Here is a 17072-nt window from a genome sequence, read left to right as displayed (position 1 = left end):
TTTTGGTTCATTAATTTATGAAATTTTAGGTTTTGGTCTTTAAAATATTCAAAGTTTGCTTTTGTACATTAAATTTTAATTTTTGACTATTTTGGTTCAACTGACGACATTACATCAGATAAATCAATAATTTCCGATTGTACGTCATCGTTTTTCGATCTTGAAAGTTGAATCGCACACACATAAAACGTGGGGCATTTGACATGTATTGTCCAATAGTTTGGTGCTATCTATTTATAGGTGTGAAGGGCAAAAACGTAATATGATATAATAAAATAATAATAAAATTTTTTGTTAAAGATGTTCTCTAAAAAAAATCATGTAATGGTTAAATGCCAAGTTTGACCTAATGGGCCGTCCTCATTTCTGTCTCAAGCCCAGCCCACAAATTTCACGAGCTTGTGGGGCGATCCATTGGGCCGTCCGTCTCCTCATTTCCTCAAACCAATCCACACACTGATCCATTTTCAAAGCCCAAACTTTCTTTCTCACAGAGGTTAGATTGGAACCAGCCACATTATCAAATATTTCCTCCCATCCATTTTCCCACTCATTATGTGCATCACAGAGCTCTAATTTGTTATTAGTCCACTCAGTCCAGCTCCACCACTTAGCAAGCCCATTCATAATAGGCCCGACACATGATCCGGTGCACGCGGGCTTACACGGCCTGCATTTAGCACCACTGAGTGGACCGTGGCTGGACAACGAGGCCACGGGGACGCCGAAACGGGCCGGAGGAAAAGAGTATCTACGATCCGTTACCACACAAAACGGAAGGGGTTTGGTCGTGTATCGAACTTTTTGATCCGTGAGTTGGGCCTTGAAAGCACCCTCCGAGTTGAGTTGGGTTAGCCCGGCGGAGTCCAGTTGTGGAACCAACGAAAGTCTAGAGAGAGCCACAACCGAGGTGTTGAAATCGCCAAGGCCGAAACGGTCATTCAAGCCACCATACGAGGAACCCGGTGGAACTAGGTATCGTCCGGGAACAAAGTTTTCGGGTCCTAACGGAGCTGACCAATACCCATCGACTCGGGTTCGAATAATCCAGTCATAGGTGAAGTTGTTCTTTTCTTGGTGTTCTCTTATCATTGTTAGGCATCCTTCTACCAGATTGAAATACTGCAATAAGCCCTATAAATTATAATGAGAGGAAAAAAAAAAAAAGGCTGGTGAGACAAAATGACCAATGTAACCCTATTAGTCATATTTATATAAAAAATTACCAATCAATGTGCTATAAAGGCTGAAAAAGTAATTTCACCATAATCAACGCATGTTTAACCATGGGAAACTAACAATTAAGACATCCGCCAAACTTTAACTGAATTTTTCAAATAATGACATTTAACAAGATATTTTCGGAGTGTCACAAGACATTTTCAACGTAGATATATCATATCAGCACTACGACGAAATACGAAAACAAAAATCTTGTGCGTGCACTAGCTAATATCAAACTTTGAGTAATGAAACGTTGAAAACTCAAAACATGTCAATTTATAAGATTAAATTAGTCATTTTTCTCGATGTCATGTATTTCAAGACAAGTAAATATTCAACAAATATTAAGAAAAAAGTAGTATCCAAGTGCATGCAAATCAAACCACCTAACCAATAATCATTAGTCAGTCGACGGTTAAAACATACAAACAAACCCCACCTATCAATTGATCCTTTACCCACCAACTAAAGTAACATTTCATGAAAAGATATTTCCTAATTATGAATCATACATTTTTCATATTTTTTGTTGAGTAGGTCTCTGGTGAGACGGTCTCACGAATCTTTCAATGTGAGACGGGTCAACCCTACCGATATTCACAATAAGAAGTAGTACTCTTAGCATAAAAAGTAATACTTTTTCATGGATGACCCAAATAAGAGACCAGTCTCACAAAATACAACCCGTGAGACCGTCTCACACAAGCTTTTGTCATTTTTGTTATAACCAAAAGACTTATCAAATAAACCAAACAATTTAAAATATTCGAGTCACGTTATTTCCACATGTTATAACTTTTGAAAAAAACATTAAACACTCGGCAATATATAACCATATCAGAATTAAAATTAATTACATGTTCGATTTTAATTACTATCAATAATAATTTTTGATAAAATGACATAAACTCAGATTCAATTTTATTTGGCTGAGTGATGGTTCTTTTATTAAGGATCAAGCAACCATGTATTTATTACCAACATGAACACAACCAATCATAATGTTCAAGCAATAACAAAACAAACAGCAGCCATTATATCAAGCAATCAATCCACACATGATCAAATATTCCATTGAATGAAAACGATCAAATATCTGCATTCAAAGCGGGTACCTGCACGCCGTTCGGTGAATTCTGAGCGGTGAGAACCCGGCTTTGCGCCTCGGTGACGGGTATCGGTTCGGGGAACGAATATCTTCACCGCGGCGATCCGGGGTGCATCCTTCAGCAACGAGAGTTTGTACGCGTTCGAATCCAAAGGGCTGTGGAGAAAGAGATCCGAATTACCGTAAACTCTGAGGATTCTCTCCACGATGGAGGGCCCGGTGAGCTCGAATCTCCGGGCCCCGCCCACCAAACAAACCGCGATCCTCGACCCGCCTTGGGGATCGTGAACGGGTGCACCTCGAGCAGGAGGGTTTCGGTTTTGGATATTGGGGGAGGTGTGGTCTATGAAAATGGATTTGAAATGGGAGAAACCGGAGATGGAGTCGAGAACGGAGGCGGCGGCGGAGGTGGAGGAGGAAGAGGAGAGGGAGAAGTAGACGAGGAACGTAACGGGGAACAGAATGAGGAGAAGGATCCGCCAGTCGAGACCCAGTAACCGCCTGGGGGACTGCGGGAGGAATTTGATGGGGTTCTTCATGATTTCATGCAGAAAACGACGGATGATTCTGTTATTTTTCTAGGGTTTTGTGGATTTTGATCGATGTTTTCGCCATGAAGATGGAGTTTTGATTTTGGAGAGAAACGTGTGGAATTTTGTGAATTTTTCAAAGAATTTGAGCAATGGGAGGGGTTTCTTTGCCATTGGCTAATATGGCTTGGTGGGCTTTTAGAGTTGAACTTTCATGCTTTGAATATTATGTACTTGTTCCATACCTTAATTTTCTTAGAAATGTCAAATCTCTATTTTTTTTTTCAAAATTGTGCTTTTTAATTTTGTTAAAAAAATAATGTAGAGCAAAATTTGATGTTACATTGTGTGTCAAATCATATATTATAATTATGGAGATAATATTTGATCGATTGTTCAATAATAAAGATAAGTTTTGCATCTCTTCGGGATGTTCGAGTTGATGGAGTAGGTGAATGCTTAAATAATAGTCAGAAGTTTATCAGCATTTTTTTCGGTGAGCCTGTCGCACATGATTTGTCCATTGCGATTTACATGATTACCGTGCTTTACATGTTATTTATCATCTAAGGGGGGTTTACCGATTACACACCGGAAAAAAACAGCTGCAAATTCTATCGTCTGAAAAAAAAGAAGAAGAAGATAATTTTTGCATAAATAGGGTCATATTATGTTTATCTTCTCATATTACAATAATATTTCAATTGTATTTAATAAAATAAAAAATGATAAAAATTTATTTTAATAAATTTATCCCTAATATAAAATTATCATATCCTGATAAAATATTTATTTATCTTTATCTATATTTTTGGATATTTAAATAATCTTTTAGAAAATAAAAAAAATTATAAAAATAAGTATTTTGTGTGAGAGGTCGATCCAATTTATACTATCAATAAAATATAATAATTTTGATATAAAAATTAATATTTTTCATTATTCGGATTGAAGATTCGTCTCACTAAATTGATCAACGAGATATTTTCATGAGAGTTTTTGTGATATTATATAGTATTGGCTGATCCGATTATTTCGTGCATAATTTTTTAAAAAAATATTAAATTGGTTTATTTTTAATTAATATATTTTTGTTATAGATATAACATAAAAATGTCAGTTTTGTACTTGGAAGCCAACATGGGGGGCTCTAGAGATCATTTTCTTTGAATTCTTCTACGACTATATTTTGGGTTTTCAATCAAAATAAACAAGAAAATACATTTTTACTCACGTTTTGGGAGGATTCTTTGTGAATATAATATAATATAATTAATAAGATAATTTATTTATTTAATACTATATAATATATTTTATATGCATGCACGTGAATACTTTAAGGTATATAATAATATATTATAAATGCATGATTAACGTTGTTTTCCTTTTTGTTCGAAAAGAACAAAGGAATAAAAGTACTCTTCATGTTAAAGCAATAATTATTTAAATGGATGGAATTGTTATTCGTTATTGTTTTTAGCAAAAATTTAATTCATTTCGAATCAATCTTTAATTTCTTTTTTAGATAAAATATAACGTCACGAAAATTTAAAGGTTCACGTAAACCACATGCATGCAATTATTAAATTCCCTTGTATTTTAGTTAATTGTTTTAATTGCATTAAATTAATTATGTTGTGCATCTTTATATGTTTAAAATATATTTTTCTTCATGGTTGCATTAAAATGTATTTTAAAAAGGGATATTCGAGTTGCGATCGAGGAACGGAGATCGAGGGCTGAAAAATAGAAAATGTTTTTATTAAATAATTGTTTTTAATTATTTAAATTAAGGATGATGCTTTTTTTTTATTTTTGAAAATAAGGGTTTTGAGGTGATTTTATACGCCAGGACGTAAATTTTATCGGTGTTGCTTTTTCAACAAAAACTCGAATGTTTTGGCAACCCGGCTAATAAATTCACAAACTTATTTAAACAAAACTATTTTAATATTTTAATTAAATTCTAATTAAACACTAATGGACCTAATTAACCTACTTAATGGGCCTAAGCTTAATTAGTAACTTAATTAAGTATTTAATATTCAAAACCCTTCCTCACACCATGGAAACTCACGCCCCACTCCCCTAAACCATACCAACTCCTTTTCCCCTCAATTCACGACACACTCAAGGGTTGGAAAGGAAAAGTTTTGAAAATTCTTCAAGGTTTCAAGCCAAGGCCCTCCTCGTCATCGTTCTTCAATCGCCAACGTTAAATTGTGCGTTTAATACGCAAAGGCACGTCTTAATCTCCATTTTCTCATCTTTCACACCATATTATTTGTTTGATACATGATTGCATGAAAAACATGATACAACTTTTATATTTTCGTTTTATGGCTATACATGCACAAAACTAGTGTTTTCATCTTTTAAAACTCCTCATAATGATGCACAAAGGGGCTGCCATGGTAGGGGTACTTGAAGTGATGTTTTTCCACATGTTTAAGGGTCCCTAGGTGTATGTTTAAAGGCTGAAAATAATATGGAAAGAATAAAAACGAAAATAGACTCATTAAGGGAAAGGACTCTTCGACTAGGAGTCTTAGAGGGTCACGGCTGCTAGATGCGGTTAGGGAGGGTCCACTAGACTTAATTGGGCTGCATAGGAGGGATGGGTAGAGGCTGGACATGGTGGTTAAGGGCTAGAGGCGAAGCTAGCCTAGGTTCGAATCATATTAGGACTAGGACTCTTGTGCAGAAAAATTCAGTAGCTTCCTAGGCATATTCAAGGGACCTAATGGGCTGGAATTTGGTCGTATATGGGTTAGTTAGGTGTTATTAAGCTTTGGTTCAAGTTTGGTTAAGTTTCGAGTCCATACGAGTCAAAATCGAGAAGTACGTCTAAGTTAAAAAAAAAAACGAACTGGGAAACGCCTAGTTTTAACCTTAATAAAATTATGAAAAATTATATTTAAGCTTAAATAATTATTAAAAGTCTAAGTTTTCAATTTGGGAATTTCATATCAAGGTTTGGTTTAATCCGGGATTTAAAACGCTTTAATATGTCGCATTTAAAGATTAAATTAAAAGTCCTCGATTTAAGCTAAATAAAATATGAAAAAATTCATGTAGGCTTAAATAATTATTTTGGACATGTTAGAGTCATGAAATCAGGATAAAAGTCGAAAACGTAAAATGTCGAGTCTATGGGTAAAACGGTCTTTTTACACCTAGAAATTAGTAAAGGTCATGGCAGTGCCCTAAATGCTATTTTTATGATATTATGGTTATTTTTAAATGTTTATGAAATGTTCATGATTAAATTATGATTTTTAAATGTCTAAGAGATTTTTATGATTTAAGGAAGACATTTAAAAGACATGTTGCATGCTTGGTTTCAAAAACAAAATATTATGTTATGCATGATTTTTATAAAGTGGTGAGAATGTAAATGTTGAAGGAAGTGAAGTGATTGTGACTAATTCGTTAATGATGGCGATGTCGTGAGGGTGATGGTCCCAGTGGGAGCCCGACGATCGTGTTTCCATTATTACGAATATGAGGATATGAGGTTTGAGGTAAGAATGAGAATATCGTGAGGGGAGAAGGCCCCAGAGGGAGCCTATTTATGGGAGAATGCTCCAGAGGGAGCCCCGACGATCGTATTTCTATTCGATCATGATAGGCCAGGGCCCAGTTGACCGGTGAGAGTGTTGCTGGTGTCCCCCGTCGTCCAGTACTGTGGTTACATGTAGATGGATCCATCGACTTTTGAGGTTTGAGGAAAGTCACAATTAACGATCTGAATTCAACAAAGGAAAAGGAAAAGAAAAATGTTTATGATCATGAAAAATGTTTATGTTATGCCATGTTGAGGAAAAAGGAAATGTTAAGGTTTATGTTATGCATGTCATGAAAATGTTTATACTTAAAGTTGATGCATCATTATGAAAATGTTCCTATTTAAAGTTCATGCATCATAAAAGGTTCACGAAAATGTTCATGTTTGAAGTTTATGCATCTTCATGAAAACGATATTTTAAGTACAAATATTTTTCACTGTTATATGTTGACTGTATTACGTATTACTTGCTATAAAGATGATGGTGTGTTGAGTCTTTAGACTCACTAGGTGTGATGGATGCTGGTGAGTTTGAGGGAGGACTTGACGGGTGATTTGACTGGACTGAAGGCGCACACAACCCGAGGACCAGCGCTTCTACTTTTTCCGCATTATGACTTTTGACTCATGCTTTATGATTAAAGATTTTTAAGATTATTTATTTATGCATTTGAGAGATTTTTGAGAGGTTTAGTATGAGCTATTCTTTTCAAATTATTGTTTTTTAGGTTTGGTAAAATATGCGACGATTTCATTTTTATGACTATTTCACTTGATTTTTAAAATGCTAGTTGGATGATGTTTTATTTTAAAGGGTAAAATATTTTATAAAAATATTTTCATGAGCTTTATGTATTGGCCGAAAATTGAGTGTTATATAAAAATTTTTTTATTACTTTTAAAGCAATAAAAAGGGCGAGACGTTTCATAAAATTTATTCAAAACTCCCTTAATTTATAAAATCACTATAAGAAATACAGAAATTTTAAAAATGGAAATAGAATCTCATGTAAAAAGAACATGATATGGTAGGTAAGGTATTGTTTGCTCATGATCTCGGGATTTGTTATGTTTTTGGATGGTTGATGCTTACGTAGCATCAAAAATTGATGATGTGACACTAAAAATTATTGACGTTGAACTATACATTGTTGATATGTCTCATGTTACATAAACATTTAGTGAATAAATACTAAAGCTGAAAAAAAGAAGCAAATAAGCTCATTAAAATCATGAATTTTCCTACAACATGAGCAAAATAGAAAATGTTCGAGTTAAAATACCAAATATATAATTTCCTCTTGTCATGGTCAAATGCTTATAATTAGACCAAAAACTATAGTGGTTAGTCAATACATAACTTTATTTTCTTATATCCGTGGCAACTCGAAGTGCACCTATTTGGGCGCTAACTGATCACGCTGTTAGGCTCATGAGTTTGAGGAAGTGTGTGACTATCTGTTGGTACTGTCTCATATATCTTAAATATCAGTTTTATCATTTCTCTACCGTCGATTATGTCTCAAGCAGATATGATATTACATGTTAAAATCCGAGCCCACCTAACCAACCAGATCAAGCAGCACAACGTCAAAACCTTGACGCCCAAGAATTTCCCAGGTAGTTACTCCTGGGAAAGTATATAAGTATGCTTTTTGGATACTTGAACTCATGATCTCGCTCTGGTGCCAATGTGCAACATTATTTTTTTATACTCGTAGCAGCGCAAAATGCACCTACTTATGTCCTAGTGGGTCGGGTTGTTAGAATCATGACTCAGTGGATATGTCTGTCTATCTGTAAGTTCTGTCTCATATCTCTAGAAATCGGACCAGCAGACACAGAATTGTCCGTTAAGAACTGACGTTACTCTTTTACGGTCCACCTAACCACATAAGCAGTTTGACGCACGAGAATTTTTTAGGAGATCACTAATATCATTATCACTCTCACTCATACACGCTTAATTCAACACTTATCGATTCTAATTTATGTTACGAACCATTTTGATAACTTTATTTTCAAAGTATACCCATGTAAACTATCGAAAAAAGTATAAAAACCTTATATAAAATTAAAAGTATTTTAAAACTACGTGTTTCTAAAAATAAGGCGATTTGCACCTTCTGCAAGAAGGTTTTATGTATGATTTTTAAAAACCTAAGGTTTTGATATATTATTAATTTTATAAAATGGGTTATATATTATTTGTGTTTTCTGAAGGATGCATGCATCTTTTAACATTTTTAGCAGAGCTCGAGCTCTTATATAAGCATAAAATATTTAATTATTTGATCTCAAATTCAAACTTTAAATTTTTCTTGATGTTTTACTTAAGTCGATTTATTTACGATACCCAAAATATGAAAATATTGCGGACCAAACTTTAATTAAAACCATTTGAATTAACCAAACCGAATTTTCAAATATATTTGGTTTGGTCGGTTAATTCACTTGAACCGAGCTAATTTTCATGCTAATTTTAAGTCAGGAAATGTATATGAAAGACGAAACAATGTAGGGAAAAATATTAATGAAAGGTTGTAATTAATATATATATTTTTTTTGATTTCGAATTTAAGATTGATAATAGGTTCGGGTATAATGGGTTGACCCGTTTATACTTTAAATATTATTATATTATATTTTTATATTTCTAGAATCTAGTTTTATTGTGTTCTTCGTTGTTTGTGGAATAATACAAATGATAAATATATTTTTAATTCTAATTTGTAGTAATATAGACAGCTATATTATTTGACAAATTTTATATCATTCCTTATTTTTAGGTAATTATTCAAATTCAAACATTTATTGTATTGTTTAATTTTTATTATATAAATATAAGAGTAGATCTTTTGTAAGACGGTCTCACGAATCTTTATTTGTGAGACGGGTCAACCCTACCGATATTGATAATAAAAATTAATACTCTTAGCATAAAAATTAATATTTTTCATGGATGACCCAAATAAAAAATTCGACCTACGAAATTAATCTGTGAGACCGTCTCAAAAGAATTTTCGTGTAAATTATAATTGTCTGAAAAGTCTAACTGATTAAACTTCGGGTATAAGATTTGTTGGGTATGAATTTACATTTTAAAATTTTAATGGATCGGTCCTCAAACCCTAATGGACCCGACCCATGTTCTTCCTATTGCCATCTCTATTTTCGGCTTGATCAAGACGTGATTTACTGACAATATTTGGTTATTTGGGCCTTAGGCTTAATCTCCATCTGATCGAGTTATTTTTTTTAAAAAAATATTAAATAATGTATAAATTGGTTTTGATTCGGATTGAAAACAAGTATATTTTAAAATAATATTTTCAGTTAAGTGTAGATGCGTGAGAGTAGCATTAAATGAGCGATCTCTGGAAAATTATCGTGTGTCAAACTGTTGACGTTGGGCCAGTTGATCTGGCTGACTAGGTGGACTGTAAAAGAGTGACATCAAATCTTAACGGCTAACAATGTTTCTGCTGGGGACAAGACTGACGGTAGGGAAAATGTTAGACTGATCTCGAAGTGATATTAGAAAGCACCATAAGTTATACATGCACCTCTTCGAACTCATGAGCCCAACAGTTCGATCCATTAGAACCCATGTTGGTGTACTTTGCGCTGTCACAAATATATAGAAATAAAACTGTGTTTTGCCTAACGGCTGTAACTTATGCTCTAATGATAAAATAGCTCATTATCATCTTATTTTCTCAATAATTTTTTTTTAAAAAAATCCAAACGTAATTTTAGAGTGTTTCGAAACAAGTAATTGCGTTCATTGTATTATTCACTTTGTAAGCAATCTTCGAAATACGTTTTAACTAAATTAGTGTCTGGAAATAAATGGAGAGCGTGGTGATAATAAAAAAAAATCACAAATTGGGTATATTTATATTTCGTAAGAAAACAATAATAATAATGTTTTTAAATTTAGAATAAAAAAAAGGAAAAAAAAAAACATTTTTTATAACTTATACATTTTTCATTTTTTGATTCTGATAATGTTAATGTGACATCAAACATGTCAGCAATGTCTGGCGTTATGTTATCATATTCCGATCTTATATCATCATTTTCCTATGAAATAAGACCAAAAATAAAAAAAATTGAAATTTAGTGAGCTAGAACAGCGAGTTGACCGATAACATAATCACGAATGAAATATATATAAACTTTGATCAGGTGTCGTTTACATAATAAACAACAAGAGATAGATGCCTTGCTTTAGTTTGAAGATTCCATGGTCGTGTAAGAGACAAAGTTCATCATACAAGGAATCACCATGTTCAATTATTCCACTACAACTAAATTACATATATAGAAGATCAAATTTTGTAAAACTTCCCTAAAATAGATAATTTTAACTGATAGATAATCGATCATGTGCCCATCTTCAAAAAATAACTTAATCGAGTAAATGTGAGTCAACCACGGGATAAAAGTAATTTATGTCGTCATCAACACATATATCTTTTTTAGAAACCACTTAAAATATTAACCGAGAAATTTTACGATTTTGGTCCTCTATGTCGTCCAATTTCAATTTTAATTCTGTTTCTTTCAATTTTTGACGATTTTAGTAATTTTAAATAGGAAGTACTGATGCAACACTTACATCTCAACGCCATGTCGGAGCCACGTAGACACCACATTGGCGCCAAGTCAGAAAATGACTAATATTGTAAAAATAACAAAGATAACATACCAAAAATGATATTTAATTATAGTTTAAGGAGTAGGTCTCTTGTGATACGGTCTCACGAATCTTTATCTGTGAGATGAGTCAATCCCTACCGATATTCACAATAAAAAGTAATACTTTTAGCATAAAAAGTAATACATTTTCATGGATGACCCAAATAATAGATCTGTCTCACAAAATACGACCCGTGAAACCGTCTCACACAAATTTTTGCCTAGTTTAAGCGTTTATTTCTCGACTTGGTTAAAGACATTTTGTGTGTATAATTTGTTTGGCTATATAGTTGTTTTATCTTGTGTGGAGGTGCAAGTGAATTGAGTTGTTTGTTTATGAAAATTGATGGATTGAAGACTAAATTAAAAAATAGAACTTTTTTGTGTACTAGAGTATCGTCAAAGTCGGATAATGTAAACCTTCGTTTTTCTTGGGGATCTTCGATAATTTTCTTTTCCTTCTTTTTATAGTAATTTTCAACATCTTTTTTAAGTAATTAATCGAATTCGAATAAAGATTTATCCAACATTTCGATTTTGATTTTCAAAATATAGGTTAAAGCAGTTAAATCGGTTCGGTTTCTATATTTTATTTTAATAAATCGGTTAACCGATATTTATAAAAAAATAATATTAATTTTTATATAGGCATAATAATAATTGTAATATCGATAATATATTTGTATCTAGTCCGTGAGTTTTAGAGTGTGTTTAATAGAACTTATACGTTCTGAAATTTTGTTTAGTAAATTTTTTTAAAAAAACTGTTTATAAGCTGTCAAAATAAAGTGTTTGACAATTTATAAGTTGTTTTAAAAAAAGTTGTTTGCTCCCATCTTATTTTTTAAAGTCTTATTTGAATATTTGTTAAAAACCAAATTATCATTATGTATTTTATAATATCTCAAATATATCAATGTATAACATAATATATATTTATTAATAGCTTATAATATTTTTATTTTTAATATAAATTTTATTATATTAATGTAATTATAAGTACTGCTAATAATCAGTGTTCTAAAAATCTCCGCCTATGACCGTCTAGGCGGCGCCTAGGCGCTGGGCGGTCCAAAACCGCCCCGATTTTAGGCTAGTCGAAACTTATAGGCGCCACAATATTAATCGGCCGCCTAGGCGGTCCGGGCGCGCTTGGCGCGAAAGCCGCCTAGACGATTTTACAATTAAAAATCCGCTTAGGCGGTTTACACTTTAAAAAAAACAAATTATGAAGAATCAACTATGGCACAAGGATGGATTGTTGATGGTGGAGATGAAGATGTTGAGACAAATGTTGAAGATATAAGGGAACTTCACGAAGAAGAATTTGTATCGGATGAAGAGTAGGAAGAAGCCATGGATTTTGAGTTTGAATCCGATACAGAAGAAGTATTGAAAAATATGAAGATGAACTAGAAGAGTTAGATGTTTGAGTTTAATATCAATATATTATGTTGAAAAAAATGTTGAACAAATTTAATTTTCATTGTACAACGGTTGTAGTAAAGTAGTAAACTGACTGTGGATGATTCATATATAAAAATTTATTAATATATATATTTATTATTACAATTTTAAATTTTATAATAATATATATTTCATATACAAACATAATACTCATGAACCGCTTAATGAATTTAAGCTTTAAAAAAAACCGTCTAGGCAACCGCCTAGGCCCCGCCTACCGCTTTTTAGAACTACTGCTAATAATATTTCTTTTTAGCAACAAAAATATTTCATTATTAAAAGTACTTGATTATTAGCGTTATTATTATATTATAAATATTTTCACTATTTATAATTAATAATCATTAATTAATTATAATTACATTTCTATTAATTATAAACTCTTATTATTTTTGTTACGTCAAGAATGGACCTCGTCGTTTCACATATCTATATCTGTAAGATCATCTCATATGAGACATACTCATGTTTTTGATATACTTTTTCTAATTTTTATTTTAATTTCATACATTAACAAGATTTTTTTTTGAAATCATATTAACAAGAAAATTGAAAAGCTAAAGTATATTTACTTCCACTATAATCTAGTCAGGCCCATTGATTATTATTTTTTAATTCGTGTTGAGCTAAAATTTATCTTGAAGCCACATTGATTCCTCTTAGATAATGAAAATTAAATGTTGGAGAGATTTAAATTTGACGCGAATCACAAGCACTCGATGAGTTATACGTTATTAACCACACCCGAACAATGGTATAAATACATGGTTGATTGCATTTTATATATTTCCTAAGGACAATTGATAGAGTTGATGTGACAACTACCAAACAAAAAACTCAAAAACTTGAGTGTGACGGTCTCACGGGTTGTATTTTGTGAGACAGATCTCTTATTTGGTTCATCCACTGAAAAAATATTACTTTTTATGCTAAAAGTATTACTTTTTATTGTGAATATCGGTAGGATTGACCCGTCTCACAGATAAAGATTCATGAGACCCAACAAAAAATACCAATAAATTAACTATCTTGACATTCTTAACGATGTTTTTTTCTTTTATGCAAGTAACAATCCTCAAAGTTAGCTATTTATATTTGTTGAAACGTCAGCTGCACACGTGGATTTGCGCATTCGAATTCGACATAGCCTCTTCTTCTTCTCAATTCGTGTAATGTTATTTATTTGGCTGCATCAATGTTAGAAATTAAACAAGAAGTACTCTAATGTATTAAACATTGTTTAGATCAATCTAATGCATCAATGCAAATCGATATTGATGTGATCCGAGTGAATTTGGTAAGCGGAGTCAGGAAAATCTACCGAATCGGATTAAAGTTTTTGTTTAGGAAAATGAGCAAGGGATACAACTTGGTGATTATGGCTTCAACCGTAACCTGCAAACAAGGAAATGAATTCGTGAATGGGCGCCGGAGGGGTGTCCAGGCCGTAGCTACTCCGATGCTTAAGTCAATATGTGAAGATAAAGAGATAACCAGTGTAGCTTGAGAGATAAATAAATGCTACTGATATAAATATATGTGTGAATATATGTGTGTGAATGCAAAAAGAACCTGTTATTTATAGGGAGGAAGGTGTTGAGTGAATTTTTTTCAGTACACACTTACCACTTATAGCCTTTGATGTTGACTTCCTGTCATGCCGCCCTACTTTCCACCATGTCAATCAATATTATTCTGTCAGACACACTTTTCGAGGTAAGATATCACCTACTCTCGTACTCGAGTGCGGTACTATTATCGAAGTAGTTCGGTAGAATGCCTCCCGAGAGCTTGTATGAAAGCCTGGGCTTCTGATAACTCAGGGAGAAAATATCCCAGGCATTCACCCGCCCGGTTTCTGACAAACTCTTCCTGCAAATTTCCTCTGATTTAATCTATCAATTTAATATCTCAGATCATCCATGACCCGAGCTCTCATAAGAATTTCACCAGATATCATGGAAAATCTCTTATTTATAGGGGGGAAAAACATAGGAACTTCCACCTAGAGGTTCAATCAATAAATCATAAATTTAAAATTTTCGAACCTCGACAAACTAATTCGGATCCGAATGTTAGGCAAGATGATGTTTGTAATATAAAATTAAAATATTTTTATTATAATATGCCGTCGTTACATAAACAACAAAAAGCTCACGGAAGGGAGAGAAGGTTGGAAGATTCCAAGACAATGTACAAACAGTCAACACTTGTCATAGAATGGTTCACAATGGTTACCCATTCAACTGCAATAATTTTAATATGTATATTGTAACAAACTTTTTCTCAAATTAAAAAATAATATAAAAACAAATCAGTCTCGTAATTCAATTTTATGATATATTTTTTCGATCTGATCCAACTCATGAAAAATTACTATTTTATGTGAATAATATTATTTTTCAAATATATAGATTGAGTCGACTCGTTTCACATATATATGTTCAGAAGACCATATGCAAGAAACTTGCTCAAAATATAATTTGGTCTATTAAATTTGAGTAGGTCTCTTGTGAGACGATCTCACGAATCTTTATCTGTGATATGGGTCAACCCTACCGATATTCACTATAAAAAGTAGTACTCTTAGCATAAAAAATAATACCTTTTCATAGACAACCCAAATAAGATATTCGTATCACAAAATACGACTCGTGAGACCGTGTCACACAATTTTTTGCCATTAAATTTTGAAAAAAAAATATTTTCCCACATTTCTCTAGTAAACTTCAGAGATTTTAAAGTTCGGTGGATGCTTAGAATTTTGTAGTTTCATCCGTTTTCTTTCTGCTTAAACAAGAAACACAAGAATGCATATGTGTGTGTGTGTGTGTATATATATATATATATGATCTAAGTTTTTACATATTAAAATACACACAGCAATGGAAGTAGAAATAATTTCAAGAGAAAAAGTGAAGCCCTCTTCTCCCACACCTCATCAACTCAAAATTTACAAATTTTCCCTCTTAGATCAGATCATTCCCCCGACTTTCTTCCCTGCAGTCCTTTATTTTCTTCCTGAATCAGATTCAGATTCTTCCCAAAAAATCCATATCCTAAAGGAATCCCTCTCTTTAAACTTGACTAGCTTTTACCCGTTCGCTGGGATAATCAACGATGATCTTTCTGTTTGTTGCAACGACGAAGGGATTCCCTTTTTTGTAGCCAAAGTTAGAGGGAATCTTCAAGATTTTCTAAGCCGGCCCGATTTGCTGGTGATCACTAAGTTTCTTCCTATTGAATTTAATTTCGATACGGCAAAGCCGGGGGATCATGTCTCTGGGATCCAAATGAACTGTTTTGAATGTGATGGAATGGCTATAAGTATAGTAGTTGCACACAATGTAGCGGATGGGATGACTGTCTCTGCTTTTTTTCGAGGTTGGGCTGCTGCTGCTCGTTCCACCGGTGAAGAAATATGCCCTAAATTTATCGGACGGGATCTTTTTCCATCCATAGATACGATGGAAAAGGAATCAAAGCTGTTTTGTCACGACTTTTTCAAGTTTTTAAGGTTAGGGAAATATGTCACAAGGAGATATTTATTCGACGCCTCGGTTATAGCCAAGCTTAAGGCAAGATCAGCAAGTTCCGATGCATCATCCCCTACGAGCATTGAGGTCGTATCCGCTTTCATTTGGAAATGTTACATGAAAGTGTTTGCTGATAAATCTGATCTCGAGAAGCCCTTTATACTCACGCATCCGGTAAACTTGAGAAGAAGGGCTGATCCGGCTCTACCGGACGAGAGTTTCGGCAACTTCTTATGGCTGACAGCAGCTCAATGCAACAGCCCAGCCGACACAAATTTGAAAGATTTGGCAAGTGAAGTGAGAAGGGCGGTGAGGAAAATCGACAACGGGTTCATAAAAGTTCTCCAAAATAATGGATTTTATGAGAATCTTGAAGAGACAAGAAAAGGGCTGCCGGAGGGAGCTAATTGCTTGGCTTTTAGCAGTTGGTGTAAGTTTGGTTTGTATGGTGTTGACTTTGGTTGGGGGAAGCCTATTTGGATATCAAGTTTTGTCAGTGGGAATTCACCATCGATGATGGTTAATAGTGTGACATTAATGGATACAAGATTTGATGATGGGGTTGAAGCATGGCTGATTCTCGATGAAAAATATGTGGCTGCATTCGAGGAAAACGAGGATATTCAGAATGATGTCCTTGTTAATCCTAGTCCTTTGCAATTTGGTAAGAATATATGAGATGAACTTCGAAGTTTTGGTTTCTTGAATTTGTTTTCTTTTCCATAATTTGTTTGATCATGTTTCGTATTTGCATGTGTTAACGAGTCATTTATCTATTACACAAAAACTCACGGTCTCATGGATCAATTTTGTGAGACGTATATTCTATTTGAGTTACCTATGAAAAATATTAATTTTTATGTCAGAAGCATTACTTTATATTGTAAATATGGATATGATTGACTCGTTTTATGAATAAATATTCGTGAGACTGC

At 33.2% G+C, this 17072-nt stretch overlaps 2 protein-coding genes across 2 annotated transcripts; one reads left to right on the top strand and one right to left on the bottom strand.

The window, feature by feature from the left end:
• Positions 1–243: 243 nt before the first annotated feature.
• On the bottom strand, positions 244–3112 carry LOC142520791 (uncharacterized). Its single transcript, XM_075623917.1, is given in 3 exon segments — positions 244–1134; positions 2340–2405; positions 2407–3112. Coding segments are annotated over 3 exon segments (1305 nt in total). The 5' UTR covers positions 2872–3112; the 3' UTR covers positions 244–360.
• A 12374-nt stretch (positions 3113–15486) lies between these two features.
• Positions 15487–16892, top strand: LOC142521068 (epi-neemfruitin B 7-O-acetyltransferse L7AT-like). Its single transcript, XM_075624255.1, has one exon. It carries the CDS (start codon positions 15487–15489, stop codon positions 16813–16815), a length of 1329 nt encoding a protein of 442 aa, XP_075480370.1. The 3' UTR covers positions 16816–16892.
• The last annotated feature ends 180 nt before the right edge of the window (positions 16893–17072 follow it).

Source organism: Primulina tabacum, chromosome 12 (genome assembly GCF_025594145.1).
Source record: "Primulina tabacum isolate GXHZ01 chromosome 12, ASM2559414v2, whole genome shotgun sequence".
Lineage (NCBI taxonomy): Eukaryota > Viridiplantae > Streptophyta > Magnoliopsida > Lamiales > Gesneriaceae > Primulina > Primulina tabacum.
Note: the sequence above shows the minus strand (reverse complement) of the source record. Positions and strands in the feature narration are given on the sequence as shown.